Source organism: Zonotrichia albicollis, chromosome 6 (assembly GCF_047830755.1).
Source record: "Zonotrichia albicollis isolate bZonAlb1 chromosome 6, bZonAlb1.hap1, whole genome shotgun sequence".
Classification (NCBI taxonomy): Eukaryota; Metazoa; Chordata; class Aves; order Passeriformes; family Passerellidae; genus Zonotrichia; species Zonotrichia albicollis.
The window spans coordinates 39058312-39085000 of NC_133824.1; the positions used below are offsets into that span (position 1 = coordinate 39058312).

Below are 26689 nucleotides of genomic sequence, written 5' to 3' on the forward strand. Positions count from 1 at the left end.
AGATGAAGTAGAGCAATAAAAAATTACGTGATTACTGAATCAATATTATAGTTTCCTGTATGCTGAATTCCTTCATTTATGGTGAAAAACGATTGTCTGTTTACTTCTTATCTTCTGCAAATATCACACCTGTTTTTTCACCCCTCCTCTTGCCCCCTCCCTGTGAATCTCCTCCCCTGTGACAGAATCAATTGCCTCAGTGGGTATTATAAAAAGCTGAGTTTCCAGTGGAGTTCCCATTCACCCACCTTAGCCACCATGGGGTTAAGAGCGGCCAGCCTCTTCCTCCTCTGGCTGGCTCTTTCCTCTGCTAGTGAAATAAGAAAAGGTAAGCTCTGGAGATGAAGTGGTAGCAGACTGGAAAAGAGGGAGAGAGTTAAAATATTGTTGCGGAGCTAGAAGGAGGCTGTGCATTTAAACAATGATCTGGAGTTTTAGGATGCCTTAAATCGCTTAAGCTTTCAAATACTGAGGCTGTATTGCTTGGACAAAATTGGTAGATCCTACTTTCTTTGGAGAGATTAGTGCCTATCTCTACTGCATTGATTCATAGTTTGATGTGCTTGGAAAATATTTTCAGTGTTGCCTTTCTTTCCATTGAGTCTTTACTAGGTACGGCAAGAAAGGAACTGTAGGACTTTGAGAGGTTCATTGCTAAAGTAATGAAGGAGGTGGATGATTGTGTCTTCTGTTGCTTTGGAACAGCATAAATTGTTCCTCAAAAATGAATGTTAATAACATTGAAAAAAAACCTTATTTTGTCATTTAGGACATTTTTAACCCTTTTGCAAAAGCTCTAACTTACAGTATTTGCTATCGAATTTGAAGTGATGGAATGGAGCATTCTTACTGAAAACTGGTTTTTAGAGGAATAGGTGATTAATTATATCCATTGATCAGGTTTGGGCTATTGGTCTGCTGTGTCTTGAATTCAGCAATGGGTGGAAAGCTTTACCTTGCATTTGGTCTTCCAGCTGTGAACTCTGGGAGAATCTCTGTGCAGCCTTCCTTCTGGGGAGGGAAGTGTTCCAGCTTGGCTGGATGTATCTGGTATGACTGATACATCCATCAAAATACAGTAACCTAGGGGTTTTCTTAGCAGTTTTGCTTTCTCATGTTAAATGCTTCAAGAAAATCTTTTGAAACATTAAGATTCCTAAGGATGCTCAGCTTTTATGATTCACCCCTGATCTATAGTATCTGGAGATTGATCAGATATTGTTGTTAATTTGTATTTTTTGTTGGTATAGATGGCAGGGAAAGGAACAAATAATCTTCATATTTTGCTATTGCAAAAACTTTTTTTCCCTCCTACCATGGCTACTTTCTGACCTATCTTCTGAAAGCTTCTGTCTTGCAGTAATAGAAATCACTACTGCTTTTAAGAAAATAAATATTTCACTGAAATCTCCTGTTGTGCATAAGCCCTTTCATAACATTTAAAATATTAGCCTTCCAGAGTAGGTAGTACTTTCTTGTTTTCCTACCTGTTTTGTTTCTAGTATGTGTTGCACCAGGAAAGAAGATAGTTCTTGGAAAAATTTAATATTGATAAAAATAATACTGAGATTCAAAATAAAATCATATGCTTGACACAGAAGCCAAGTTAGAGGTCAGTATTAAGTTTCCACACTTCATGCAGATAAGTTCCTTCACTTCAGTGAAAATTATAGGATATACCCTGGTCTCAGAATTATTTATTAACATCTTCTTCTGCTTTTGAGATTTCCATATTTTCTGCTGACCTGGCAGATCCTTGATCCCGCTTGAAATCCATGGAGTCACTGTGAACATAATTGCAGGTGGTTCTTACTGTAAAACAGAACACTTACAATTTTTCACACTAGATAATTTCTTGCACTTCTTTTCATCTCTATTTCTTTTTCATCACTTAACAGGAAGGACAAGAAGCCATGGCCACTATGTCTGCAGCACTTGGGGAAACAACCATTTCAAGACTTTTGATGGAGATGTCTACCAATTCCCTGGCCTTTGCGAGTATAATTTTGTTTCTGACTGCCGAGAGGCTTACAAGGAGTTCTCTGTCCACATCCAGCGTGCTCTCGACAGCAATGGCCATCCTGAGATCCAGTATATTCTGATGAAAATCAAGGATATAATGGTCTACCTCAAACCCAACCTGGTTGTGGTGGATGGGCGGATGTAAGTTCCTTTGCTATAATGGTATTCAGAGAAATGTGCTGGCAAGATAAAAGCAGGATTGATTCTTTACGCAACTGTCTGTGTGCCATTACAGAAACTGCTGCAAAGCATTTCCACAGACAAACAAACAAATAAACAAACAAAAAAGCCTTTTGAAATTCAGCATTAAAATTGCTTTGGGGAGGGGCTTTAGTACTAATTGTCATTTCTACACTGGCATAAGGAATTATTTAAATACAAGTCAGGAATAGGTTTGAGCAAATTGTTCTTCCAGTTGTGCAGAAAACAGTGCAGCTCATGAGCCAGATTTTTCACTGGCTTAAAATGACATAGCTTCATTTGTTTAATGGCATCATCTTGAGTTTACCTTAGCAGATGGTCTAGCAAATCCTTGAAAAGGAAATGCATTTCTCTGGGGTCTTCTCCTCTTATTTTCTGACAGAAGAGAGGTAGTTTTTCTGATCTTCATACATAATTCTTAAAGATCTGATGGCCATTCCTTAACAGAATTTAACAGATATAACACAGGTCAAAATTCACAGCAATTTATCTGTGCCACTATGTACTTTTTCAGACTGAGCAGTGTTATTTTTCTCCTCTTTTAACATTATTACACAAGAAACTTGTGTGACACATTACTGATGCTAAGTAGTGTCTTAACCTGGTCTTTCCTATCATTAGCTTATCCTTGTAGTGTGTGCCTTTATACTCTGAATCAAGTGAGGAAACTCATGAGTTAATTAGTATGTTTTAGCATAATTGAAAAAAAGAGAACTTTTTAATTGTCATTGGAGAACTCAATTTTGCCCAAAATTCAGCTTTTTCTCTAACGTTTGGAAGACACTGCAATGAAAATATGTTCAACAATTGAAAGTAACATTCAGTTTTCCAAAGATCATACTAGAATGCATAATAAAATGCATTACTGCCTCAAATTGAAAAAGCTCTTTATTGTGCATTCAAGTCTTAAAAAGAACTCTATGAGAAACAAGTTAGAAGTCCTTTTAAAACTGTTTCTCTTGAACGAAGCCATTTTTGTCTTAGATAGATTTTATTGTCATAAAACAGCAGGTCCCTGCCAAACTGTTTTGCTGCTCTGAGAATTTTTTTTTTTTGGTAGAACTTAATTTTCCATATTGCTTCTGAAATGATAAATTACCTATTGTCATGCAAAATAGCATTTCACTGTGCTGAAGTGAAAACTGTAAAGTAGAAAAGTGTATGGATTAGCCTTCAGGTACCTGATCCACTGATTGATTGAATGTCCTACTATTAGAAAAAAAAGATAAATATTCCATGCTGTGATAGCTAAAAGCTGAAAAGATGTCCAACATTTTATATTTCCCCTCAAGAAACATAATCCCTCAAGACTTCATTGTTTATTGATGAACAATGCAGTCAAAAGCAGAAATAATGATCTCTGAGTTTGCATCTAAATGTGTAAGTCATTTGGGCATGTTAAAAAATGCCTGAGCTAAATAGCTGTAAAAACTCCACTAACAGCAAATCAGAAGATAAAGTTCTCCCAGTAAAGAGACTAGTTAAGAGATGTGCATACACATGCATGAATCTTGATGGATAACAATTACATTGATAAATTTGTAGAAAAAATAACCAGTTATTTTGACTGGACTCCAGTTTACATTGCTTCTATTTGAGCAGACTCTAGTTTTCTGGATTTTATAGGATAAGACTGCCTGCCACAATTATTTTATTGCTGAATGAAATTCAGCAGTTCAGTTTATTTGTAAGACAGACACAAATTGTTATCACACAAAAATATCTATGCTTAGCCTTCTGCAAAGTGTCTTTTGTCACCATTAACAAGCTCAGTCCTGTCCAGTTAAAACTAACTAACTAGAGAAGAGTTACTGAATTCCTCTTAACATGTTCCTTTCTTTTGAAAATTTTGTTGGCAGTCCCTGTAACTGCCTGTGCATTCTGAACTCTTTCTAAAAGAGGCAGTTTCTTGCAATGGAACATTAATTCTCTCTGAAATGGTTATGAGATATTTTGGCAAAGAAACACTGTAAATTATGTTGTAGCTCCATTCATTGATGTAAATTTTTAGTGAATGTTTGAATATCCTCTGTTAATAACACAATGATGATGGTTTTTCTTTGATTAATTTGAAAGTGTCTGACATTTTGGTATTTTTTAAGTTAAAGAGCCCAAAGTGTTGGGTAGGCTTTTCCTCTGAAATGGCTTTGACTTTTAAATGAGTTTTTGCTATGAGTTATTGTCCCGAGTGTCAGAAAGAGAAGACTTTATGCCTCATTAAAACAAGGCACCCTGTGCAGTTAGAATGAGGTAGTTAGACTAGTTTCTCTATTCCTTGGGGTATTTGGCTTATTACTGACATTCATGTCAGCCCTTATGTTTCCTAACTAATGCAAAGCCTGTGATTTTCTTCCTAGTGTGAAGACACCTTACTACTCCTCTGGTGTCCTCATTGAGAGCAATGAAATTTACACCAAGATTTATGCCAAATTAGGCATGGTTCTGATGTGGAACCAGCAGGATGCCCTGATGGTATGTATGATCAAAGTATTTTTAATTGGTATTTCCTGGGTTTCCTGGGATATTTCTCTATCTCAGTAGGAAAAAAAAAAAAAGAGGGGGAAAAAAGGAAGAAGAAAAAGCTAATTCTTTTCTGTTTTTCCTTTTTCTTTTTGTTATTTAGGTGGAGCTGGACAACAAATTTAATAACCATACCTGTGGTCTCTGTGGGGATTACAATGGCATTCAAATCTACAATGAGTTCATCAAGGGAGGTGCGTTATCCCACCATGTTGACAGTTGTCCCCAGAGATAGGCTGACAAGCCCTGTGCATAGAAACATCACAGGAGAGCAAATTTCACTTGAGAGGTTTCTGTGATTGCCCCAGACTAAACATAAAGTTCCAATTCTGCATTCCTGGAATTCCTGCATTCTAAGTTTATTCTCTCCCAGATTAATCTTTTTGTTCTTTACTAGCCTTCTTTTCCTGTTTCCTCTTTACATTTTTAAGCACAGTTAGACATCATGCAGAGCAGGTACCTGTGTCTAACAGGCATATTTGTTTCCCTTGATCAGTAGCGTTCCAGAAATCGGGTGCTCCTTGTTGTCAATTTTTGGGGCTCTGCAAGTTTTCTTTCTATTTTTTTCTCATAGATGCAAGCTACAATTCAATTACATATGGGAATATGCAGAAGATCAGCAAACCCAATTCCAAATGTGAGGATCCAGATGAAACTCAGGCTCTTCCAAGCTGTAATGAGCATGTAAGTATTACTTGTGGTGAAATTCCTTCACATGGACACATGGAGAGATCCTTGTGAACAAGGGAGTTAGTTGCAAGGAGCTGGGAGGACCGTCCCTTCCAAAATATATGGTTACTTTTTCCTAGCTATTCAAAAGACAACAGGTATTTTTTTGTGAGATAAGAAATGTCCAGAAGCTCAGATATCTGTAAATCTCTTCAACATTGTTCCTCTTCCTCCTCAGCGTGACGAGTGTCAGAAGTTGCTGACCTCCTCTGCATTTGCTGATTGTCGGCTGCGTCTTAATTTGGAGATGTACATCCAAGCATGCATGCAGGACAAGTGTGCCTGCAATGGGAAGGACGACTCCTTCTGCCTCTGCAGCACCATCTCCGAGTATTCCCGCCAGTGCTCGCACGCAGGCGGCCGCCCGGGAGAATGGAGGACACAGAGCTTCTGCCGTAAGCAGCTGCACAAATTTTACAAAGATCCAAAGGTTTCGTGCATGTAGTGCCATGAAATTTAAATGCACTACTTATTTACAAAGCTGTTGGGATGTATTATAAATTTCATATCAGTAGTGCTAAAAATATTATGGTGTCCCTGTTTTCTTCTTCTGTTACTTTTACTACTAAGAAATATTTTTCAGCAAATTCTGTTCCCATTAAAAAACCTGAGATTTGATGTTGCAGGAGATGGGAATAATATGATCTAGTTGAAACCAAAAGAAGTAAATATAAAAACAAGGGAAAGCAGTTCAGATTTAGATGAACATGCTTTGCCATGTAGAATGTGGCTTGAGACACCACTGACTTGAAGGGAGTAGGATGTGGTTTCTCAGGAATGATGAACTTAACACTCAAATAACTCCTGGGATCTTATTTTTTCAGCCAAGACCTGTCCTGCTACCATGGTCTATAGAGAAAGCAGCTCACCCTGCATGGATACTTGCTCACACTTGCAGATCAGCAGCCTTTGTGAGGAGCACTACATGGATGGCTGTTTCTGCCCTGAAGGCAAGTGTCACTCCAGCTGTTGCACTTGGGACAAAATCAAGAGCCCTGGCTAAGGAAGTCATACGAAAATACTATATGTAGTCAAATTATATCTTGGAAAAGAGTTGTGCTACTCAGTATTTCCCCCCCTTGAGGAAAATAACTTGAAAATTTTCTAAGGAGGTAATAATTGATCAATTAATTAATTAATTTATAGTTCAAACATATTGACACAGTGACAGGTAATAGACCTGCTTGTTAATTCTCAACAAGTGGGTTTTTGATACTATATAGTAAATCACACTTTTTAAGTTGAATAGTTCTGAGACAATGGACACCATTTGCCTGGAGAGTGGCAGTGATGGACAGTGAGTGAAATTCTCAGGCTTGCTCTCTACCTTAGGAAAGATTACAGTGATAGTCTTCACAGCCAAAAAGACTAAGAATCTAAACATGTGTCATTCTCAGATTTTTCTTATTTGCTTGCAATAACCTTTTTATCTGTGTATAGCTATATAAATGAACAGACTTGAGTTTTCAAAGCTGAATCAAAGTGTTTTCTATCTGTCTTATATTGCAAAAAATAGAACCAGTATTCTTCAAAGTTTAGATAACCTCAGCCTGTGTGGCAAATTAGAGTTTTTCCCCTGTTGAAATTGCTTATTTGAAAAAGAGCTGGAATAGTTAATGTTGTGTTTTATAGGAACTGTGTATGATGATATCAGTGAAAAAGGCTGCATCCCTGTTAGCCAGTGCTACTGCAAACTTGGTGGAAAGAGTTATGCACCTGGAGAAAGCATTTCCAAAGAATGTGAAGAATGGTAAGGATCCTGGTGGTTGTACACCTTTCTTTGAATGTTTGTAAATGGGCCTGTATTTTTCAAATTTCCACATGGTCATAGGAGATGTTCTGAAAACTCTCTGAATTTAATGTTTATGTTGCGTGTCTATAGAACAGAATTTCTGGTAAGTTTCTATGGCATATGTCAGAGGGAAAATCTCAAAGAAAAGGTCAAGGATACAGTTTTAAAACACCTGGAGATAGCTTGCTGGTTACCAAAGATACAGATTTCAGTGCTCTCAACTCCTGTAATAACTACAAGTATTTTTTGTATTATTTGTCTGTTTATAGCACCTGCAATTCAGGCAGATGGACCTGCAAAGATCTACCCTGCCCAGGCACATGCTCAGTGGAAGGAGGTTCCCATTTTACCACCTTTGATGGGAAGAAATACACCTTCCATGGAGACTGCTACTATGTGTTGGCCAAGGTACTGTGTACAGTGGGGCTATTCTCTTGTAGAGTAAAACAGTGTCTGTAGGCTGATGTGTATCAGCTGGGAGCTATTGGTCTAGTCCACTTCCATTGGGTGAGGGAAACCAAAATGCTGGAAGTTGTACTAGAAAATTCAGGATTTAGCTCTAATTGCCATACGATAAAGCTGAGGACTTATTGCAATGAGTGATTAATTCAGTGAGATAGAAGACTGCCTTTGCTGTCATTATCCAGTGAAGTCCTTTGTATGTATGAAATAGAAAGAATTTCTTGGCCACTTCTGTAATAGCTGCTTCTGAGTGTCAAAGTCAGGTGGGGAAAAGAGGTAGGCAGCTGTTTCATTTATCCCTAAAATATCTGGTGTCAGTTTTTCTAGAGAATGAGGAAAATCTTGTTGAGCTAGGAAAGTTATTGCAACTGATGAATTCAGTCTTTGTTGTGGAAATAATTTCATGAGATTTTTAATATGACTAATGGACATTTCTTTCCCTGTGATTGTAGGGTACTGCAAATGAGAGTTATGCTCTCCTGGCAGAACTGGCTCCCTGTGGCTCCACAGACAAACAGACCTGCTTGAAGACTATTGTGCTGTTAGTGGATAACAAAAAAAATGTAAGTGCTGTTCTGTGGATTCTGCTAGATATGTTGAAAATTAACATATTTCCCTTAATGTGAGTGAATACTTTTTTCTTCTGGAGTCATAATTGTGGATAGATAAGGAACTTCAGACAGGCTGACAAACAGCTCAGATTTCTGCCCCGAGAATTCAAAATAAACCTAAACTTAAAAAAATATGAGATTCAAAACAACTGACATTTCCCCCTCTTCTTTTCTCTGCTCGGTGTGTTATGATTTTTCTCACAGAATTCCAGGTGTCTGGAAGGAAGGGTACCTATTCTTTTCCACCATTCTCATAATTTTTTTTCTTCATTCAGATATAATTTTATAGTTCTAATTGAGTCTTTTTCAGAAGAAATCTTGTCTTTGAATGGTGATACAATCCAGCCTTCTCAAATACTCACTTTAGTGGTCTCTTTGTTTATGAGAATATATAGACCATATAATCTATAGAGCTGCTGCCATGTTCTATTTCCAAATAGATTTTTCTTTTCAAAAATTTGGAGATCTAGACAGATCCTAAATATGTAAATGTCCTCTCTGTTAATCTTCTTTGTATTTGTAAAATCTTAGTTTTCACCAGTCCCTGGAACCTCATTGATTACATTTGCTGTTACACAGGTGGTGGTTTTCAGAACAGATGGCAGCGTGCTCCTGAACGAGATGACAGTGAATGTGCCTCATGTGTCAAGTAAGGGACACAGCCTTGTATGTCAAGTGTCACGCACCTGGCTTCTCATGGAGAGGTGTATTTTTATATAGGCAAAAGTGGAAGAGGGGTATTTAGCACTTTCCAAACCTGGTTTCATGGTGTGGGCATGCCCATTTGGTTCTGATCCCAGAGACCAGCCTTTATAAGTAATCAACTTGTTAAGTCTTTAAGCACCAGCATCATATCTACTTGGCCAGTGATTTTTAAAGGAAAAAAGATATTAATTCAATCCTGGTCTCAGAGATTTCATGCTGGGTGACACATGAGAATCTAATAAGAAGTGTTTCTTTTGGCAGCCTGTGTGTACTTGTTCATTACAACAGTTCATGTTTTGTTTTGCAGCCAGCTTCTCAGTATTCAAGCCGTCTTCCAACTACTTTGTTGTACAAACTCCATTTGGGCTTCAGATGCAGATCCAGCTGTTTCGAGTCATGCAGCTGTTTGTGACTGTGGATCAGTCAGTTAAAGGAAAACTTCAAGGCAAGTATCTATGCAAATGGGAAGCAAAGTCATGCTGTTTCACAGCTGAATAATCATGTATTCTTTATAGGAGTGATAACTCATGCTACTTGCTAATTTGAGGGGAGAAAACAGAAAGAAAACTGGCTCAAGCAAACAAGAAATGTGGTTTTATTTTTTGATATTGAAATGACCTATCATTGCCAGTACATAGGTGTTTCTTAGAATATTCCCTACTTTTGTATTTGGTCTATTTGTAAACTATCCACAAAACCAGGTTTTTAGTGCATTTTGTGGTTTCAATATCATCAGAAAGCATAAAAAATTTGGGCTAGAGTAGTAATCTCTTGAAGCACAGATATCTTCATGGTTACTATTCTTGAATATGTGGAAGATTTAAACCAGGGCATCTAAAACCACAGTATTTATATTATGCATTAAATTGATGTGGAATAATCAGCTGTTTATAGTGTTTGTGATCAGTTGTCCCTTTCCTTTGGCCTTTCAGTATGAGACTAAGTAATGCTTATGTGAAATTTTTACCTTGTTCTCAAATAGGTCTTTGTGGAAACTTCAATGGAATGGAAGGTGATGACTTTAGAACAACCAGTGGGCTGATTGAGGCTACAGGGTCTGCCTTTGCTAACACATGGAAAGCTCAGTCCACCTGCGCAGACCAGGTAGAAAAGCTGGAAGATCCCTGCAGTCTCAGCATTGAAAGTGGTAAGCACATTAATGAGTCAGAGGCTTGGCTTCTGCCAGGATGAGCAGTGTCTGCTGTGCATTACTGCAACAGGCCTGTAAGAGTTGTAGTGGGGCATTGAAGATTTTTTACAGGACTGTAACATTAATAATTAATAACTGCAAGTATGTATACATACAAGCACTTCATCAAACTGAAGTGAAAATTTAAGGGGTGATTGTAAAAGAATCCTGAGGTGGTAGAATGGGACAAAACAGTCATTAATTTGTACTATCTTAAAAGACAGCTTGTATCTCCTAGCATTATGTATCCTTATGTTTAACTTAAATTTATGGTCCCCAAATGGAAAGAGCTGTCACAATTCCATGTATACAAATTGCAAAACTACAGTGCAGTGTTTGATTTTATGATTGCATGTCTCTGAAGAATTAGAAGTATATGTGTGGTGATTACATGTAGTTTCTCCACTCCCCAAAATGCACACAGTTCTCTCATACATATTTCTGCACTGCATTTATGCATCAGCATAGCTAGGCATGACACAAAGAAGATAAGGAGATGTCATTAATTTCTCTTTTTTTTGCAGCAAATTATGCTGAGCATTGGTGCTCTTTGCTGAGAAACCCAAAGGGTCCTTTTGCAAGATGTCACATAGCCGTTGATCCTTCAGAATACTATAAGGTATTATAATTTTGCACTCTTTAAGTACTGCATTATTTCAGATGGTTAACTGTAGACCTTGATCATTGTTTCAACATTTGAGACATCAGTGAGTAACTTGTCCATAAGCCATGCTGAAGTTTTTTCATTGACTGATTCAAGCAACATAGCATGCAAAGTGTCTCATGTGATGAGATCCTTATGGGCTGCTGCTGAATAAAAATGTACATTTTTTTATTTTGCTTTTTTCCTTTTTGTGACATGTTTATTGGCTTGGATATTTGGACTGAAAAGAAGACTCAAGAGTTGCAGATGTGCACAGTTTAAGTTTAGAAACATTAGTTTCTCTAAAGTGGGGGGGAAATTCCAACCATATATTGGTTGGAATGTAACACCAAATCACTTTCATGCCAGAGTCTCCATGAATTCTTTTCCCCTGTGCTCATCTCTGTTGAGCAGTAATGGAGACTCACCTGAGGAAAAGGAATTCTAAAATCATTGCTTATACTTGGAAGTCAGTGTGAGCTCAAACGTTGTAAAGGTCTTCGTAGACCTAGTTATTATTTTGCCTTTATTATTGTAGTTTTTGTGGTTCTCTGAATTTCTAATTAGTTACTGAGAATGAATGGTATCAATATCCTTCGAAAAATGTGTTCTTAGGAGGCTGACTACTTTTTAAAGGTTCAAGAGACTTGGCTTAGGTTAGAATAAGCATCCAAGTATTTTCATTGTGTGTTAAATGAAGCAGCACTTTAACTCTCTGGTCTTTGTCCATTCCTTTCACTGTTCTGTGGTCATGGGAATTAATACAAACAACATCAGGAAAAGCTAACAGGACATTCAAGTTGCAATTGCCCATTGATTTCCTGTGGACTTACTGACCCTTTTGTTCTTTTTTTTCAGAAATGTAAATATGACACCTGCCTCTGTGAAGACAATGAAGAATGTTTGTGTGCTGCCCTGTCCTCTTACTCAAGAGCCTGTGCTTTCAAAGGGATCATACTGGGAGACTGGAGAAAGAGTGTTTGCAGTAAGTAATGGAACAGTAATCCCTGTGGAAATAATTAACCATGAGAAATAAGCAGTCTCTCTCTTGAATTTGGTTGTTAGTTCTCCATCTCACTGTTAAGGGATTTGGAGTATCTAAAGGACCAAAAAGAGACAATGCTGATAATGTTTACAAATTCGCATTATATTCTTCAGATGTAATTTGCAATTTTTGTACTTAAAAGCAGAAAGCAATATTTTTAACTGTCATCTTCTTTTCCCAGTGTAGCTAATAGGTTTCCATTTACTAATGGAATCCCAGCCATCAGGGCTTTTACTGTGCATTTGTTTATCAATGTCTTTGTTTCTGATCATGCTTGCTCTACATCAACAGTTCAGTATGTTAGAGACTAGCAGTTTATTATATTGTGCTCACTATCTGATTATCAGTATGTGAAACAGATAGGGCTATGAAAGTAGAAACTGTTAGTAGCAGTTAAAAATAAGTCTTCAACTGGTAAAGTTAGGTTAGTGTTACTTGTGACTTCTGATATTTTTCTGATACTTTAATATGATGTAAGGGAATGTTTTTATCACTACATTCGGCACAGCCAAAGAAAGCAAAATGAAAATGTTAAGGCCAAATTTTCCATCCTGCATCCCTTAATTATCAGTTTGGTTTTTTCCCCTCCAGGCAGTGAAGCATCTTCCTGCCCAGGAAATCAAGTCTTCCTTTACAACCTTACAATGTGCCAGCAAACCTGTCGCTCCCTTGCTGATGGTGAAAAGTATTGCTTGCAAGACTTTGCCCCTGTGGATGGCTGTGGCTGCCCATCCAATACATACTTGGATAACCAGGATAACTGTGTGCCCATCTCCCAGTGCCCATGTTATTACAAGGGATCATACCTGGAACCTGGGGAGTATTTCACAAAAGATGGAGAACGCTGGTATGTTTTATTTTGGCTTCATTTTTGTGGGGAAAAAGCCCTTTAAAAATTACTTGTTAGGTGTAAGGTGCTTAGGTTTTTTGATACTCTAATCAGTATTTCTCATGCATTTCACATCATCTTCATGCTAAGCAAAGCATTATTCAATGCAATGATAATTGCAATGTAATTTATCAATAATTGAGAAATGCAGCTTGCTTTGGAGATTTGAGTATTGGCCTTCACAGATAAATGTTATTCTGAAGCTGCAGTGTTAATTAGGCTTTGTTAGGCAGAGTGGTGAAAGGAAGCTAAAAGGCCTATGTGTTATGTTTGCTTTTCTAGCAAATGCAGATTGCTTGTTTTCCACTGGAGGAAGGTCCCTTGATATGTATTCACTGTAACATAGGCTTTTGAAAACAACATTTATGGTTCTTTTATATTTTCCCATGGTCTCTGGCAACAGTTTGCTGCCTGAGTCATCAGTGCAAACTGTGAAATTCCTTCTTTCATCCAGCAGAAGAAGCATATAGGTCAACAAATTTGCAACATATAAATTCAATAGTCATGAAAATACACTGTGTATCCAAATGGAGGCTTTCATTTAAATTATAATTATTATGTGTCATTACTATCTAATTCCTGAGCTGTCATAGAACATAGTATCAAAGATTGATAGAATAGCTGTCATTTCTTAAAACATAACATTTCTGTGCATTATGCCTAAAATCTTGCTACACTTTTTCTCCAACAAAAAAATTAATGACTGTAATTCAATAGAATTTGCCTTGAAATTCCAGTAGAAATTATGCAGGATATCTTTAATAAATACTCTCAAATTTATAAAAACCAGTCCTTAGACTTAAATTGAAGATATTGAGCTTGCTTTTTTTTTTAATTCTACTTACTTCACTTTTCTAGTGTTTGCCGAAATGCAAAGATCCAGTGCACTTCAGTGAAATTAAGAATGAGAAGTAAGTGACATTCTATAAACTAAACTGGAATAAAATCTATAGCCAACCTCCCAACCCAAACCTACTTCCCTTTTTGAATTCTCCATTTACTTGTTTTACATGTTTTTTTCCCCTTTTTTTCCCCTTTATGTAAAACAGTAACACATTATCACTTTGTTCTCTCTTCAGTAAGTCTATTTTTTTCATAAGGATAGACCAAGATTTCTGTCTGAGGAACTACCACTTTTCACTGCATTTCTTTTGCCTTGATTGATCTAAACCAACAATTTATCTTCCAGGTGAAACAGAATGTTCTTCTAACAAGACATACTTTGACTGCAATGCATTCTCGAAGTGGACTTCCCAAACACCTCTACAACTTAGCTGTCATACTCCTCAAACCGATCACGTATGTATTCAACTTTTCTTTGTGTCTTGCTTTCTTTATTCTGTATTCTTTACATGACATGGTGCTACACAGCAAATACAGTTGTAACTAGCAGTTTGTTTCTCTTTGGTTTAATTTACACTTCCCCCCCCCAATGATAATAATCTGTTGCCATTTTCACAATGGTTTCCCTCTTCTCTTTACTGTATCTTCACTAGAGTTATGATTTCCAAGCAAAAAAGAATTTGAGTTCTTACACAATTCAAAAAGAAAAGAAAAACATTGGAAACCTAGAAAAAAAACACGTTGTAAAACTAATCAATATTAGACTGTGTAGTTCTAAATGCAGATTTTAAAGTGTGAAGAAGTGGAATTAGGATGCAGTGCTTTGTCATAAGGTAACCATTTCTCCTTATATTCCTTAGTTCCAGACAGAGTGTGTCTCAGGCTGTGTGTGCCCTGAAGGTCTGTTTGATGATGGCAGAGGGGGCTGTGTCGAGCAAAAAGATTGCCCATGCATTCACAACAATGAGTGGTATCATTCTGGAGGCAAGATAAAAGTGGACTGCAACACCTGGTGAGTTATAAGTGAATATTCTCTTCTTGAATATATTCTATGCACTATATTCATAGTCATATCTAGGCTTATGTGCTACAGCAGCTGCAAAAGCTGCAAGTATCATCCTTAATTTTCAGGAATACTTTTTGCTATCTCAGAAAATATAGATTCTGCTGGAATATGGGGGTGGTGGTTACCTCTGTTTCCAGTAGGCATCTCTTGTTGGGAAAATTCACTCATTTTTTAAACATAAAGGCTATCAAATCTAAAGATTGTAGCTCACCAGAGTGAAAATCATGTTATAGGCTTAAAAACAGGCTTATCAGTTGAAGCTGAGGCTTGGATATTTTGCGTATTATCACATTATATCCGGCAGTTGCTTGGTTTGTTCTGCAGTTCTTCAAACAGCACACTCTTGGTGAGATCTGAAAATTCAACTTCTCTGCTCTCTTCTAGCACCTGCCAGAAAGGGGTTTGGAAATGCACTGAGGACGTGTGCTATGGGACTTGTATGATATATGGAAGCGGCCATTATAACACTTTTGATGGGAAATTCTATGACTTTGATGGGAGCTGTGAATATGTGGCTACTCAGGTAATGCTCATCAGGAGGGCTGAAAATGAATTTGATTGCCTTGAAAATCTACTTTCCTCTTTGGTTTTGTCATTCCTTATTGCCTGTCATCATTGTTCCCAAGGATTTCACACATTCTGCCAGGATAAATTGTGTATTTTCAGTGCAGGCAAGCTGTGTGAATGTGGCTTTTCTTTTTTTTCAAATATAGATATAATAAATTACATGGAACAGAACTATGTTACAGTGAGAGCCAATTATAATTTGTGAAATAAATCCAAATTCTAAGCTTAGATACTTGAAACTTTTATTTAAAGATATATTCCTTACTTTGTTTCATTGTCCCACTCTTTTTCCCAGGCTGAGACTGTGTTAACTGTTTAGATGTATGCATGGCTACGCATCTGTAAAAACATGTGCGTGCAGGATCTCACATTTGAAGGAGCAGTAACTATTTATACACTGTGAAGATTTAAATGATTGCAATTCTTATGAGATTGGACTACGATTAAATATTCTACCTAATTTTCTCATGTTCTTTTTTTTCTTTTTCAATAGGACTTCTGCGGTGACAAAAATTCCAGTGGCTCATTCAGTATCATCACAGAGAATGTTCCTTGTGGAACTACAGGAGTCACCTGCTCAAAGGCTATCAAAATGTTCCTAGGGGTGAGTGATGACAGTCAGTATATATCAGTACTCAAGTATTAACAAAAATTTAATGCTCTGAAGTCAAGCCCCTAAAAGCAGCTGTAACAAGCATTAGAGGCCCTAGCAAATTATTCTGTAAAGGTGTAGGTTCTCAGGTGATGAAAACTCTCTCAAACAGAAGTGCTACACCACTCTCTGCCATCTTGGAAGTCATCCCAGAGTCTGAGATACTGGTTGCAGAATGAGTTGCACTGTTAAAAGTGTCTAATATTTTGTCTCATCATAGAAATTAGTGTTACAATACTTCTCCTTTATCTTTCAGAAAACTGAGCTGAAATTGGAGAACAAAGAGTACAAAGAAATTCAGCGAGATGTTGGTGATGATGTGCAGTATTGGAACAGGACAGTCGGCCTGTACCTGGTTATTGAGGCTAGCAATGGTGTGATGCTGATCTGGGACAAGAAGACTACTGTTTTCATCAAGCTGAGCCCTGATTACAAGGTTAGTGCTTGTCTGTCTTCTTCTGAAGTAGTATTGTGAATAGACAAGGAAACATAAAAGAACATAAATGTTCTTTTATTCTGACTCCATGTCTAACTCCTATATCCTCTGTGCACTAATGGTCAGCTTGCATTGTTACAGTCACAGCTTGCAGAAGTGCTTCTGGGGTTTCTTACAGTATATCACAATGCATTGCACAGAATGCATAAGATGTTATTCCAATAGAGATAAACATCTCAGGCAATGTTTCTGAGTTTCTGAGTATTAATAGCCATCATCCAGAATAATTTAGGGGATGTGGACTGACTGCACATGTGCTTGGAAACCTATGTGCAATCTCAGCCCTGCGTTAAAACCAAACTCCCAATGCAATGTACGGCCATGCTTCTGGTTCCTGAAATTCAGCATACTGAATTGAAGAATATTGAGGCATTGTACAAACAGTGACATACTGTTACTTGAGGGGATTGGTGGACCTTAAATAACACTACTAAAAATTCACCATTGAGGGAAGATTGATACATTTTCTTTCAAGAAAAATGGGTCCCTGTAATTTCTTTTCCATGAATGAAGAAATGCTGATCATTATGTTAGAAACTTTTAATAAAAACAGCTTTGAGTAGAGAATGGAGAATAAATAATACTTCTCAGCTGTAAGAGGCTTGGGCACCCTTTAATGTTTTAAGTTGGATATGGAGACAGTGATATGAAAATACATTAGATATAAATGATTTCAAGGAGGGAAGACATGGCAGCTGAATAATTTGCTGAGGACAGACAAATAAAAATTTATTTTCTGCACAAATGATTTGACAGTAAATAAGAAAGTCATCATTTACACAGACAGTTATTTGTCATTTTTCACGTCAATGTTTTTCTCTTACTTTGCCGGAGCCTGTTTCTCATTTCCATGGTATATTTAAAAACTCAATTTTCTTTTCCAGGGTAAAGTGTGTGGTCTGTGTGGCAACTTTGATGACAAGGCAAACAATGATTTTACAACAAGGAGTGGACTGCAGGACAATAATCCTCTGAATTTTGGAAATTCCTGGAAACAATCTCCCATGTGCCCAGATGTCACAGAAGAGATTAAGCCCTGTGATCTGAAACCACACCGGAAGTCTTGGGCAGAGAAAGAATGCAGCATCATCCAGAGTGAAGTCTTCAAAATTTGTCACTCCAAGGTTTGTAGAAGACAGTAGGTGATGGGACAGCACAGTGCATTTCTGATAATGCAAAACCATCAGAAATGAATGAAGAGATAGTTAAATAGATTGATCTTCAGTTAAGTCTTGAGTACAGCTACAGGCGTCAGAACTTTCATGTGGCCTTAGTCAAAGCAGTCTTAGTCTCTGTGGCAATGGGACTGTGTCAGTAGTGGTGACAGCCCCAGCTGTACAAACCCATTTTCATCACCACAGTTTCACTGCTACTACTCTGCAAGTTAGCTTCAAAAATGTATCCTGAACAGGCCTGTATTCACTGCAGTTGCACCATCTCTTGTTTAGAGACAGTCAGAATTACAAGTACTGAAGGACCTTACAATCATCAGATCCATCTCCTGATGGAAATTTGTACTAAACATGAAAGGTGGCTGTTGAAGAGGCCACTACTTCTTGTAGTATTCAAGGATATTCAACACTATAAAAAGGATCTTTTTAGACACCACTGACATCACACAGTTTAGACAGACAGCTGCTGGTACTGTGCCTCCAAATTGTCACAGCAAACACTGTGACAGCCCACAGCTTCCAGATTACAGTGCACAGAGAGCGCTTCTTTTTATTTCTCAGTTCTTTCCTGATGCATGGTAATATTAACAACAATTTGTTCTTAACTCACTGTGGAAAAGACGCAAACAGTTATTAATTTAAATAATTTGTTATATATTTCCATGTGGTTTACTTCAGCAGCAAAAATCCAGTCTAAGTTTTTCCTCTTGCAGTCTCAAATTAAAAAAAAAAAAAAAAAAAAGTTTTTTTTAATGTGTCATTGGATAAACTCCAAAAACTGCTAGGCACAAAATTGCATGCTTCATATTTGCTGTGAATGCAGCCTTTCTGACATTGTTTACCATTTGGTTGGCAAAGCTTGCTGGAAGATTTTACTGGCCAACCAATTCAGCTTGGTTTTGGGACCACTAAAATGAAACTCTATTAGAAAATGTGAGCACTGCCAAGGACTCTTACTTTGTTTTTTCAGTTATAGCAACTTACGAAGGAGCTATATTATTTTAAGTCTATTATTCCCCAAAACATATTGAGCACCTTCAAGCCTGTATTTGTGATTTGGTAACTCTTAGGCACAGTCTCATTCCTTCCTAGCTCAATTCCTACCTATCAAGAGCTCTCAAACATATTAGTTTGAAAACTAATTTGGAGATGAACTGGAGCATCATTTCTTCCCCTGACAGGTGGACCCACTTCCTTACTATGAGGCTTGTGTTCATGATGCCTGCTCCTGTGACAGCGGTGGGGACTGCGAGTGCTTCTGCTCTGCAGTTGCAGCGTATGCCCAAGAGTGCATCAAGGCTGAGGCCTGTGTTTTCTGGAGAACTCCTGATATCTGCCGTGAGTAACAGATAAATACAACTGTATCTTTCTAGCTGCGGTCAGAAAGCCAGTCAAATAAATCATTAGTACTGTTACTGCAAGGTAATGCTGGTGACTTGGTGAAACCTTTTCTCAGCATATCAAGGAACAAACAGGCTAGTAAATTTGTATATTTCAACTGTTTTCTGTTCAGCCTGGCTCTTCTCTTCTCTTCTCTTCTCTTCTCTTCTCTTCTCTTCTCTTCTCTTCTCTTCTCTTCTCTTCTCTTCTCTTCTCTTCTCTTCTCTTCTCTTCTCTTCTCTTCTCTTCTCTTCTCTTCTCTTCTCTTCTCTTCTCTTCTCTTCTCTTCTCTTCTCTTCTCTTCTCTTCTCTTCTCTTCTCTTCTCTTCTCTTCTCTTCTCTTCTCTTCTCTTCTCTCTTTCCGTTGTTCAAATTACTCAGAATTTGATTTTATATAGCACTCCCGTGCTGTAGCCCTGAACCTAATCTGCGTTGCGTATATTAAGTGGTGTCCATTAGTGGTGCTAGTACTCATAGCAGTACATCATAAATTAATGTAAAATAGTATTTAAATTAATATTGCCCAAAAAGCACTCAAATCAAAATGTTGAGATTCTAAGTAGTGGAAATATATAATTTTTTAATTTTAAAAAATCATTCAGATTAAAAATTTGGATTAATTGGAGCTTTTAAGTGTAAGAAGCCAGTGAAAAAAAAGTTGCAAGTTTAATTCAGCTCTGCTATATAAGTTAATAAAAACTCCTTCCTCTGTCTCTAGTCGTGTAAGCTGAATATAAGTTGTATTCATAGTGGCTCATATGCTTCCTCTTGGACTTTCAGCCTGTGTGATAAAGCTGGAACTATTTTGTATGAAACCGAAAAATATTTAGGAGTTTGCTAGTAGCTACGGAAGAAAAATACTGTCAGAAATATACCTTTAATTTTAAACAAAAAAAAATTTAAAATAGATTTTCTTTATGATTTGAAGCATTTTTACCCAATGGCCTGAATATTTAAAATTTCAGTCTTGGGCACCAGTGTTTTGATGTATCCTAAATGTAAGCAGAGTAGGAAAAAGTCCAGGTCGTTTACCTCAAGAGAAATTTGGCCAGCTTAATTAGTTGATTGATATAGCTTGTACCTTAAAAGGCCTTCTCAGAAGTGCATTCTGGTAAGCTTGCTTTTAATCAGCTTCTCTCTTTTCTCATCAGCGATATTCTGTGACTACTACAACCCTCGCAATGAGTGTGACTGGCACTATGAGCCTTGTGGCAGTAATATCACAACCTGCAGGATGATCAACAATGTCAGCACCAACTTTACAGTACCATTACTGGAAGGTAATAAATTCCTTGCCACTTAATATTGTGTTTTGTATAACTTTTTTCGGATATCTTTTAATAATTATGGATTAGTTAGTCAACTTGATGAGATGTTCCTAAAACTGCTATGCTGAGTTTGCCTCCAGTCTTACATAAATGTTTCCTATAATGTAATGTATTATTTATTAACATCAATGGGTGGTAGTTACATTGCTGTCAGCCACAAAACTAGTTCTCTGCTTGGATAATGTCCTGAAACATGCATTATTATTACATCATGGTTATTTTGAATCCCGTGCAAAAGTATTTTACAAGCAGGAAAATCTTCAATATGACAAAGAAGCAAGTCACTGATAGTTGGGTATTTTTAACCTTATCATTTTTTATGTACCAGATCATCTTGCCTTTACTAGATTAGTCTGAAATATTCACCTACCTTTACACTGGAAAATATCTTTTGTAGCAGACACACTGATGCTGCTTTATATTGGATTCATACTGGAGATTCTGTTTTCTTTGCAGATGAGATATTAGTAGGTGGCAGTCCTTGTGGTTGATAATGGAACAGGAATTTCACATTAAAAGGACTCTAATGATCCAAGAATGTGAAAGACTTTACAAGTATCTCCTGGTTTACTACATGGTTAAGCTGGAGAAAGAAGCTGTATTTTTAGCCATAAAGTCTTTTTGGTCTGTACTGGAAGCAGTTATCTCCAGTTTAGGGATTGGCAAGAAATGCCTTGAATTTGACTTTGCTTTGAACTGCTAGTAAAAAAATTGAAAGAAAAAAATCAAACAAACAAAAACTCAAGAGAAACAGAACAAACCAAACCGAACAAAACCAAAAAAAGTAAAAAAGAGAAAAAAAAAAAAAAACAACCCAAAAAACATATCAAAAAAACCTACTAGAAATCAGCTAAAATCCCCAACCAAAATATTTTTTAAAAACCCAACAAGACTCTGCATTTTAAAATAAATTATTTTATATTCTTAGAAGATAAGATTTGGGAAGTGTCAGAAGGCAGATTATCATATATCCAATTATATTTCTGAATTATTTTTGTTGCTTAATTTCAATAGAAATTTAGAGCACACCTATTTTTGTTAGGACATTTTAAGTACAGTCTGGCAGTGTAAAGTGACTTTTAAGTACCAGCTAATTACATGGTGCTTCAGTTTAAAGGCTATTTAGAACATCAGTACAGTAAAAAGAGAACTTTATGTCATTAATAATTGGACTTAATAAGAGGTTATTTGGAGGAAGGAAATATAATAATAATAATAGTAATAACAACAGAATAATATTTTAAGCTGTATTTACATGAAAAAATGAATTACAATTGACAGTCAATTAATTCCTTGCAGTAAAGTTTGGATCACTGCCTATGGGTAAAGAAAACCATAGATAAATTATCTGTTTGAGGTAGGGACACCTGGTGTATTCTAGGCATATAAACAATGCCTAATGTTCCAAGAAATGTAGTGGAAAACCTGTTTGTTAGTGAATCTGCTTCCATATTCTGCACAAAAATATTATTTATATAGTGATCTATACAAAGATTGGGGTATTTCTTTGTCTTAAAACTACTAGTTGCCCATAGAAATGAGTATGTATTAGGGGTTTCTCCAAGGTATTGAACTAAGAAAAAGAAACTTTACTAGTTTTCATAAAAAAACTTCTTACTTAATCCTCCTCACACCAGTATTATCAATGAGAACTGTTGAAGTCTTTTGGAAAGACTAATTTTTCACAGCTTGATTTGAATGGGAAGTTTTAGATTTCTTTCACTATGCTTGATTCAGTGAGAATAGTTTTCTTTCAGAAGGTACAAAAGTAACTTTTTGTACATTTTCTTCATCCTTATTCTGCTCTACCTGTCATCAAAAGGTTGCTACCCCAGATGCCCTAAGGACAAGCCTATTTACAATGAAGACACAAAGCAATGTGTGACTGGAGATCAATGTGGATGTTACCTCGAGGATGGAACCTATGTGCCCCCTTGGCAAGAAGTACCCACAGAGGAAAACTGTACAACATGGTATATAAAAATTACTTGCGGTATTTCAGGAAATAATTAGTGTATGCAGAGTCCTTAATTTACTTTACTGGGCCTCAAATAAATAGAGATGCAACTTCAGCTGAAGAGCTAATATATTCTTGCATTTCATAATTTTCCAAACTCATAATAACACAGATTTTAGGTTGGTATTGTTATTATAATAAGTGTACTAGCAAATTCAGTAATTATACCTGTCAACTGTCATAAATTATATAATGAAACCTCAATGAACTTCTAAAACAACCTTTCAATTATCACTACTCTTTGGGAAGAGGGGCTACTCTGCCTTGCATTCTCACTTAAAACTGGGACTTCAAAACCACTGTAGTCTGAAATACTCTTGCCCTGAAAGAGATAGTTGAGTCCTAACTCTTCATGCTTAGAGTGTTAGCAATGACAGCACTTACACCTCTGGCTCCACTTGGGGACCAGAGAATAATCTGATCTAGCTGAAAGTTCGCTCTGCAAAACAGTTGTTATTGCAGTATTGCAACTCACAATTGAACTGAAAGTGGTGATTTAGTTTGAAGGAAAAATGGTAGGCAATACTAGAAAATATACCCAGAAAAATATGCAGTAGTGTTAATGAAGATCAAGTGACAAATATCTATGTTTCTGTGCTCTTGATTCTGCTAACAAGTGCAATGAAACATCAGCAACATTTTAATTTTTGAAAATTTTTCTTTTAGTATCTGTGTCCCATCAGGATCCATAGAGTGTAAACCGGTCCCAGGTAAATAACGTTTGACTTTTTCTGGAAACAAAAAGAAAAGCAAATGCACAGAACTGCTCTCTCTGACTATAGGAAGGCTTAGTATTGATTCAGAATAATTCTTTCCGGTGCTAGTGAAAGTTGTGACTAAAGAAAATTTGGCAGCACTTTTTTTGAACTTTGCTGTTAATACTTTTGGTTAAACCTTTTTCTCATGCCCTTTCAGTCTTTCTCCCCACATCCCATATCGAAACTAATGGATTTCACTACAAGTTAGCACTTCCTGAACATGTAGTTATTAATATGAAGCTGTCAGATAGTAAATTCCAATTATTATTTCTCTTAGAACATTTACTTTCTAAGTCTGTACCATCAGGCATTTTATTCAGGACTTGATTAAATATGTTCTAACATTGCTTTAAATGTAAAGATAAATTAGCACAATACAGTAGATCTAAGCTCCAGGAACAGGAGCTGAAAAACAATCATGACTCACGTAAATGCTCTCTTGTCCATAAGTATTTTGCCTCTGCCTCTTACGTGGTAGTGGAAAAATTGCACAGTAAAGCTTTCTTGCAGGATGTCCTTGTGTCATCAATGGAACGAGTTATGAAGAGGGTGCTACTGTGGGAGTCGTACAGGACGGTGACACATGTATAAGATACATTTGTGCAGAAAATGGCTCTGTAGTTCCTGGTGAAGTCTATCCCTGTCCAACATCTTCACCTACAACCATTTCAACCTCCTCCCCTCACAGTACTCTTACCACCACCACCACAGGTAAATCATTAATACAGATGTGATCTAAAAATTGTTTTCTTTAAGGAAAATATTTTAAATATAGAATGTACAATTATATGGGATTATAGTTGACACAGATAGAGCAATATTTATGGATTGTTTTATCACACCACACTATGAAAGACTTTTAGCATTTTGAGTTTATTTATTTCTCATGAAAGAAATTTTAAGTATATATTATAGGATACCTTCCTATTTTTGAAAAAAGATGTTAGCTTTTCAATATCCTAATGGGATAGTAGAAATAATGTTAGGAATGTCAACAAAAAAAAATACTAATTCTTTTGAAATTATAATCTCTTTTTTTTCTATTTCAGTTTCCACCACAAGCCACCCAGTCACTACAAGTAAGTTATAAATACAAAACAATATTGTTAAAAATGTCAAAGGAATATTTAAAGGAAGAGTAAATTAAAGACAATTAATACAGAAAAAATATATTTTAAACAAAAATGAATTTTATTTTTTGTAATTTCAAAAGTGCTGTTAATATATAGAGAAGAAGAACTTTTAAAGGATGTAGCTTGGTGATTTTATTTTGATGCAAAACTTCCAGTTTAAAGACCTCGTAATACAGAACCAATTTTAGAACTTTTCTTTGGAACAATTACATATTGCAATGCAGTCCTCTAGTCGTTAATGGAAGAAAATAAAAAATGGATCTTCTCAGGATGTTCTCTGTAAAATCTGAAACCTCTGTCTTTTCTTGCAGCTCCATGCGTAGTCACAGAACTAATCTGTGATTGGACAGAGTGGTTTGATGTTAGTAAACCTGAAGAAGGTGGTGGTGACTACGAAACATATGATGAAATAAGAAAACATGGAAACAAAATATGTACAGCTCCTGAAGAAATTGAATGCAGGGCTAAGGATAAACCTGATGTGAGCTTAGAAGAACTTGGTCAGAAAGTAGAGTGCAATGTTAAATATGGGCTAATCTGTAAAAATGATGAGCAAGATGTAACTATGTGGCCACTTTGCTATAATTATGAAATCAGAGTAAACTGTTGTGAGTGGCAAGAAATTCCTTGTGAGCATACAACTACACCTACTATACCTTCAACTTCAACCACCACCCAGACAACAATAGCCAGCACCACTACAACCAGGACTTCAACAGAAATTACCACCCCGCCCATAGACATCCATTCCACAACATGTGAGTATACACCATCAGTTCTCACTCCATTAACTTCAACAACTTCAGGTATTTAACCGAAAAATATTCCATGATTTTGCCTTTGGAGAAATATAGGGCTGTTGGTTACTAAAGGCAGGTCACAGTCATAGAAAACATTGGTCTGCAAGGAAGTCTTACTTAAGAGAGTTTGGACTTTTAAGTTTCTGCTGGAGACAATATTCCCAGAAGGACTTGCTGTGTGAGAAAAGAGTAGGCCATGCTTCAAACTCCTGTTGCTAGAGGCATTATCTGGATGGGGTTGCACAGGCTTCCTTCTTAAGGCTGACATGGTCTTGCTGATTTTGTGAGAAACACTTTCCAGCAGTATGCCTAATGTCCTAGCTAGGAAAAGAGGGCTATGACCCTCTCTGTGCATGGATGTCAAGGATTCTGCTTTCTGGGGCCAGAAAGGGAGGGCTGGTGCCAGAGACCTTTGCAGTGCTAAGGGTGAGCTGACCTCTCTAGCTCTGTGGCTGCTGCCTCATGCACAGCTTCTGTTCAGTTCCTATTGAGTCTCACTCATGCCTCTGTATCTTTGTCTGTTTTCTCTGTCCCTGTTCTTTCTAACAGCCCCATCTCCACCCACACCGAGCACACCACAACCGACAACGCCTCCTACGCCGCCAGAGACTCTCACCACCACCACCAGCACCCCGACAACAACCACCACTACTACTGGATCAACAAAACCCACCTCAACTACTTCAAGCACATCCTCACCAACACCAACATACACCACCACCACACCAACTCCAGGTACTTCTCTGGACTGTTCTCTGATGTGTTCCTTTGCATGGGAGAAATGAAGGTGCCTTGGCCCCTACTTCAGTGTGTCTCCATGGGATTGCAGATTGGAGGAATTACTGTTCATCCCCTCATGCCCTGTGCCCTGTGCTCAAAGCTGATTTTTCGGCCAGCTGTTTAAGAAGAACAAGGATTAAGGGGTTCTAGGGTGAAGGTCTTGGCTTCCCTGACTCAAAATGCTGGCGCCCACCTTAGAAAGATGCTGAACTGATGGAAATTATTGATTTTCCTGCTATTGGACCTTGTCCTTCAACGGGCCAGAATGTAGTCACTGGACCCACACATGGAGGGCAATTGGAGTGGGACTTTAGTCTGTGAAACTGTCATTCTAGGAACAGCTGGGCAGACTTTCTTCCCTTTCTCCTCTTCCTTTGGCATGTCAGTACAAGTGGATGAAAATGGTTCTAGATCTTAAAAGCAAGGATTACACTGGGACACTTTTGGAAACAGTTTTATCCTCAAAAATGCCACTTCCTGTGAACTGTAGCCTTTTGGTGATGACATCTGCTAGAAATCTGGGAAGCCCTTCATCAGGCTGAGATTCCACTAGAGGGAAATTTCATGAGAGTCAGAGAGGAACTTACTCCTTTTCACACTACCATCTCTGACGATGAGTTCACCACACAGCTCTTACTGCAAGGATTTGCAAGGTGCTCAGGTAGTGAGGCAGGGATAGAAAGTCCCAGCAACATAAAAAGGTATTACTCGTCCTCATTGCTTACCTACTGGTAGGTCTCTGTGATATGGTGAGAAGCACCTTCCAGCAGCATCCCGAGTCTCCTAGCTAGGAAAGGGGGGCCATCACACTTTCTGTGCATGGATGTAAAGGATTATTCTCTTTGAGGCCAGAAAGGAAGGACTGGTGCTAGAGATCGTTGCTGTGCTA

At 37.3% G+C, this 26689-nt stretch overlaps 1 protein-coding gene across 1 annotated transcript in view; it reads left to right on the forward strand.

Moving 5' to 3' along the window:
* The first annotated feature begins 258 nt into the window (after nucleotides 1-258).
* The window catches only part of MUC2 (mucin 2, oligomeric mucus/gel-forming), a 64609-nt gene continuing 38178 nt past the window's right edge, over nucleotides 259-26689 (forward strand). The window contains exons 1-31 of the mRNA XM_074542183.1: nucleotides 259-328; nucleotides 1899-2163; nucleotides 4581-4695; nucleotides 4847-4937; nucleotides 5318-5427; nucleotides 5651-5867; nucleotides 6297-6422; nucleotides 7105-7222; nucleotides 7534-7672; nucleotides 8179-8289; nucleotides 8917-8986; nucleotides 9350-9487; nucleotides 10025-10189; nucleotides 10756-10850; nucleotides 11733-11863; nucleotides 12515-12766; nucleotides 13667-13719; nucleotides 13998-14107; nucleotides 14512-14663; nucleotides 15102-15240; nucleotides 15778-15888; nucleotides 16193-16372; nucleotides 17317-17556; nucleotides 18786-18942; nucleotides 20136-20264; nucleotides 22135-22285; nucleotides 22996-23039; nucleotides 23598-23798; nucleotides 24137-24166; nucleotides 24532-24982; nucleotides 25570-25755. Coding sequence (XP_074398284.1) covers nucleotides 259-328; nucleotides 1899-2163; nucleotides 4581-4695; nucleotides 4847-4937; nucleotides 5318-5427; nucleotides 5651-5867; nucleotides 6297-6422; nucleotides 7105-7222; nucleotides 7534-7672; nucleotides 8179-8289; nucleotides 8917-8986; nucleotides 9350-9487; nucleotides 10025-10189; nucleotides 10756-10850; nucleotides 11733-11863; nucleotides 12515-12766; nucleotides 13667-13719; nucleotides 13998-14107; nucleotides 14512-14663; nucleotides 15102-15240; nucleotides 15778-15888; nucleotides 16193-16372; nucleotides 17317-17556; nucleotides 18786-18942; nucleotides 20136-20264; nucleotides 22135-22285; nucleotides 22996-23039; nucleotides 23598-23798; nucleotides 24137-24166; nucleotides 24532-24982; nucleotides 25570-25755 — 4547 coding nt within the window. The remainder of the gene's footprint in view (nucleotides 329-1898; nucleotides 2164-4580; nucleotides 4696-4846; nucleotides 4938-5317; nucleotides 5428-5650; nucleotides 5868-6296; nucleotides 6423-7104; nucleotides 7223-7533; nucleotides 7673-8178; nucleotides 8290-8916; nucleotides 8987-9349; nucleotides 9488-10024; nucleotides 10190-10755; nucleotides 10851-11732; nucleotides 11864-12514; nucleotides 12767-13666; nucleotides 13720-13997; nucleotides 14108-14511; nucleotides 14664-15101; nucleotides 15241-15777; nucleotides 15889-16192; nucleotides 16373-17316; nucleotides 17557-18785; nucleotides 18943-20135; nucleotides 20265-22134; nucleotides 22286-22995; nucleotides 23040-23597; nucleotides 23799-24136; nucleotides 24167-24531; nucleotides 24983-25569; nucleotides 25756-26689) is intronic.